The sequence below is a fragment of the Penaeus monodon genome, chromosome 20, assembly GCF_015228065.2.
Source record: "Penaeus monodon isolate SGIC_2016 chromosome 20, NSTDA_Pmon_1, whole genome shotgun sequence".
In the NCBI taxonomy this organism is placed as follows: Eukaryota; Metazoa; Arthropoda; class Malacostraca; order Decapoda; family Penaeidae; genus Penaeus; species Penaeus monodon.
Window position 1 is genome coordinate 20,484,722 of NC_051405.1, and position 2,074 is coordinate 20,486,795.

Consider the following 2,074-nt stretch of genomic DNA (forward strand, 5'->3'; position numbering starts at 1 on the left):
CGCAGCAGGTACACGCGCATGCACGGCAGCCACATGGCGAACAGGAAAATGATGTAGCAGCAGGTGACGAAGGCCAGGATGATGAGCCACAGCCACAGTCCGAGGAAAAGCTTCTCGTAGAGCTCCATGATGGTGAGGTGGCAACCGAAAACCTCCGTCCGCTTGTTCACCAGCTGGTTTTCGGTGGAGAGCTCGCACAGCGCGAACGGCGGGAACGTCTGGGACATGTAGTCGGTGAAGCGCTGCGGATCTCTGTCGAACGGATAGGCCCTGAAGCCGTACTGGATGAAGCGGCCCTGCAGGATGAAGTCCAGGTACTGCATGGCGAACACGTCGACCACGAGCGCCAGTAGGTTCACCGAGAAGAACTTCCAGTAGAGGCCGTTGTGCGTCTTGAGATTGAACAGGATGTACCGGGCGGCCCTCTCGACGAGTTCGCGCTCCGCCTGGTCATACCGGTGGGCGTTGGCAGCGAGGTCCTCGAGCAGCTTCTTGCAGCGGGCGTTGTCGAAGCTCTTGGAGACCTTCCGCGGGATGTAGTAGACGCCGGCGAGCACCAGCAGCGACCACGAGATCCACCGGTAGAAGAGCAGGTAGCGCCTCGCCCCCTCCTCCTCCTGCACGTAGGGATACGAGAGGCAGATGTTGATGTAGTCGAGTCGGACTTGCGTTTCGGCGTTGAAGTGTGACACGCAGGTTATGACGTCACGATAATACCTGCGGGAATGGAGGCAGATGTAAAATGTGTATTACTTAATTATCTCTTCTGAGGTTCTGGTCCCTTCCCTTACCAATGCAACCATCCCTGTGAATTAAAAATGGCATAACCCTTTCCTCAGATAAAACCACATGAACTAATCATATCCATAAACTAAGAATAATGTCTCCATTATTCGACATTAGAATATAAAAAAAAGAAAACGAGAACGAGCTCTTCCTACTCACCACGAGTACCAGACGGTGAGAAACCCTCCGAGCATGATGCAGAAGGTCCACCTGTAGTGCATTCTGAGGACGAGGCCATCACAGGTGGCGGCGCAGATCTGATTGGCTCGGCTCTTGACCACATTCAGAATGCTCCCCAAGATGGATCGCAGGTCGACGCTACCCGTGCCAATGGACGGCATTCTTGCTCCTGCAGAAGGGGAGAACGAGTTTAAAATAGAACATTTGGAAAGGGACGTTCAGAATGATGTTTTGGAATTGAACTTTCTGGAATAGAACATTTGGAATTTGGTTTTGCGGTGATACGATACAAATATAATGAATCATAACTATATAGTTAACAAATACTCTTGCCGTTGATACCAAGTTCAACATATTTTTTTATGGAGGTGGTAACACTAACAAAATGATAGGTGATGCATCTACACAAAATCAAAACACAAGCCGGGTTCAAACCAACCGCCTACTGGTATCCCAAGAGATAATCAATGTTGTCGAGTAAATGCTGCGCGAATATTCAGTCGAGCAGTCTACAGTGCATACGATCTTTCACCCTTCCTCTATAGCTCTCTCTTCTCTATTCCTCTCCCTTCTATATACTGTTCTGTGCAGTCACGACAGCTATCTGGCGAAAAGAAGTACTCATGACCCTCTTAAATACATCCCAACCGCTAACACGAACGCGACCGGATTACTTTTCGCTCATGTACTTTCAATCCTGGGCCCGGGGAAAAGAAACGTTTCGGTCGTTCGCTCTAAGAATAACCCGATTGATACGCGTTGATGTTACGTTGACATTGATACTGATTGCCAACGGTACATCGGGTAGTAAGTCTTAAAGCCAATTAGGATAACCAAAAAGCGCTAGATTTTGGTGGAGATGAATATGCCTTTGGCGAAAGGTAAAAAAGTATGTTAAAGTAGGTCCCATATCCATGTGGACATAGGGAACGTGTTCGTAAAGAAACATGCTTATTAGGCCACGGGAGGATGTAAATGCCGTGAAAATGGTGTTATTGCGTATCTAAATTTAAAAATAGATAAAACGTAATCTGCATCTGAGTTCTATACAGAACAGTTGTACAACTAGATCTTGTACACTTAATCTTATCGCAAATGATTTAGTCAA

General features: G+C 47.7%; 1 protein-coding gene across 1 annotated transcript in view; it reads right to left on the reverse strand.

Moving 5' to 3' along the window:
• LOC119585693 (innexin inx2-like) overlaps window positions 1-2,074 on the reverse strand; it is a gene marked incomplete at its 5' end in the record, with an annotated part of 70,111 nt that overhangs the window by 2,367 nt on the left and 65,670 nt on the right. The window contains 2 exon segments of the mRNA XM_037934367.1: window positions 1-717; window positions 946-1,135. Coding sequence (XP_037790295.1) covers window positions 1-717; window positions 946-1,135 — 907 coding nt within the window.